This window comes from Morus notabilis, unplaced genomic scaffold (genome assembly GCF_000414095.1).
Source record: "Morus notabilis unplaced genomic scaffold, ASM41409v2 Scaffold7537, whole genome shotgun sequence".
In the NCBI taxonomy this organism is placed as follows: domain Eukaryota; kingdom Viridiplantae; phylum Streptophyta; class Magnoliopsida; order Rosales; family Moraceae; genus Morus; species Morus notabilis.
This window is the reverse complement of record NW_010357733.1, coordinates 1-2,521: the sequence shown is the minus strand read 5'-3', so window position 1 is coordinate 2,521 and position 2,521 is coordinate 1. Positions and strand designations below refer to the sequence as shown.

Sequence of the window (2,521 nt, the reverse complement as noted above, 5' to 3'; positions counted from 1 at the left end):
TTTTGTGCAATATTCAACGTCCATACATATAAAACTGAGGGTCTGTGTACAGAGGCTGTATTTTGTTGGCAGTAGAGAGAGTTTGTTAATGACCATGGTACATACGCATGAGAAGGCGTCAATTCCTTTCCCTCTTTCTTTTCTGTGCTACCAGATATAACGCCAAAAAAAAAAAAAAGAAAAAAAGAAAGAGAGAATATTTTACTGTCCCATTTGAACCTCTTGAATATTTAAGGCATTAGCTATTACTAATGCAAGTGTAACTTTGGCAGGTTTTGGGTGTTTGTCGATCAATGTCGAAAAATGGGGTTCCTTTCCGGTCTATGGTTGTGACAGGAGGTTTTCGTCAGAGAACTCAACTTGAGAATTTACAAGAAGGTGTCGATGTCCTAATAGCAACACCTGGTCGTTTTATGTACTTGATCAAAGAGGGATTCTTGCAGCTATCAAATCTGAGATGGTATCCCATTTTTCTTCTGAATAATGGTTTATGGGCTGCTAGTTATTCGTAGAGACAATCTGTTTTTGTGTCTTACAGAGTTGATAGAACCCTGTCTGCACAATTCTACGGGAATTGCTGTGGACGGCCAAAGTGAATTGAAGAAAATGGCCATAAATTCATTATTTTGCGCACAAATCAATTGATTCATAAATGCTGAAACTCTATAAATTACTGCATAGAAAATCAATTGATTTACCGAAAATGGCCATTTTTTAAACCCCAAAAATTCAGGTTTTTTTTTTTTTTTTTTCTGTTGCTGAAAATCTATAAGAAAAATATTGCTCTCAGAGCAAAAAGGGAACAGGTTTCTTTTTGGAAAGATCCTTGAAGTGGTGGTCAAGTCTTGACCAACCAACTATAGTGTCTTGATCCCTCTTTCTCTTGTGATACAACAGAGATATATAATTTATTGATAATTACTGACAATTGCAATTAAAACCTTCCGTTGTAGTGCCGTGCTAGATGAAGTAGACATACTCTTCAACGATGAAGATTTTGAACGAGTGCTACAAAGTTTGATAAGTTCTTCACCTGTTACTGCGCAATATTTATTTGTGACTGCAACATTGCCAGTTGACATTTACAACAAATTGGTTGAAGTCTTTCCGGATTGTGAGGTGATCATGGGACCCGCAATGCATCGTATAAGTGCCGGCCTCGAAGAGGTTGGTTTCATGATTGATCTCACTAATTGTCAAGCATGTCCTCTTACTCAGGAAGCTTTCTTGTAAGAATTGTAGACATCAAAAGAAATTCTAGAATACTTGTGTTACTTAAGTGCGGCGAGTATTGACTGGCTTGTTTGATATCTAGGTGCTTGTAGATTGTAGTGGAGATGATGGAACTGAAAAAACTCCAGAGACAGCATTTCTGAACAAGAAATCTGCACTTCTGCAGCTTGTGGAGGGAAGTCCAGTTCCAAAAACAATTGTTTTTTGTAACAAGGTAACGGGTAGGCGTTCATTGTGTACTTGATTTGATCTTCATAGTTTTGAAACTTTAACAATGCCGTGTCCGCCTAACTTGCAGATAGAGACATGCAGGAAAGTCGAGAATGCATTGAAGCGCTTCGATAGGAGGGAAAACCAGGTGCAAGTTCTACCATTTCATGCCGCTATGGCACAAGAATCGCGACTTGCAAATATGGAAAAATTCGTCAATACTCGCCCGGAAAAGGTCTCTCAGTTTCTAGTTTGCACCGATAGGTAAGCTCTTAATTCATTTGGGTGTTTGTTTTCAACAGTTAACAAAGGAAATGCTATTTATCACTAATAGTGATACAATCGCCACAAATGTAACATTAAATTAAGACCGCAACAAAACTTTAGTAAGCCCAGTTCTTTTATTTTTTGCCATATGATCGTTCTCTTTTACTGACACGCGTATCATAATGCTTCATGATTGTGTACAAAGTCAAATTATTTAATTAGAGAACATGATCTTTCATGATATGAATGGCAGGGCATCGCGTGGAATTGATTTTGCCGGAGTGGATCACGTTGTTCTCTTTGACTTTCCGCGCGATCCTAGTGAGTATGTGCGCCGTGTCGGAAGAACTGCTAGAGGTGTTGCAGGAAAGGGCAAGGCATTCATCTTTGTGGTGGGAAAGCAAGTCTCTCTCGCCCGCCGGATCATAGAAAGAAATCAAAAAGGGCACCCGTTGCATGATGTGCCATCAGCTTATGAGCTCTTCAGATGAAGGCCTGTTTTCTCCGTCTGTAAATATAACAAGATGCAGTTTTAGTAGTGGTCAATTTTGCCATATAGATTATTGTTATGGCTAGTTTTGTAGGAAAATGAAAGATAATGGATGTGTTATTTATTTATATATTTTGTGGGGGGAGGATAAAGAGACTAACATTTCAAGGAATATGCAATAGAATAAGATATTAAAAAAAAAAAAACTGAAAATTTGTAAAACTTACCAACAGAGCTAAGGAGAAAAAAAGTTGGTACACTGAATATGCGTTATGTATAATACATATGAGCACATTTTCTAAATGTTTAGACTATTTTCAA

General features: G+C 37.6%; 1 protein-coding gene across 1 annotated transcript; it reads left to right on the top strand.

Moving 5' to 3' along the window:
- The first annotated feature begins 275 nt into the window (after nucleotides 1-275).
- On the top strand, nucleotides 276-2,383 carry LOC21383968 (DEAD-box ATP-dependent RNA helicase 50). Its single transcript, XM_010090849.2, has 5 exons — nucleotides 276-460; nucleotides 954-1,167; nucleotides 1,316-1,447; nucleotides 1,532-1,707; nucleotides 1,964-2,383. The coding sequence occupies exons 1-5, from the start codon at nucleotides 294-296 to the stop codon at nucleotides 2,199-2,201; spliced, it is 927 nt and encodes a 308-aa protein (XP_010089151.1). The 5' UTR covers nucleotides 276-293; the 3' UTR covers nucleotides 2,202-2,383.
- The last annotated feature ends 138 nt before the right edge of the window (nucleotides 2,384-2,521 follow it).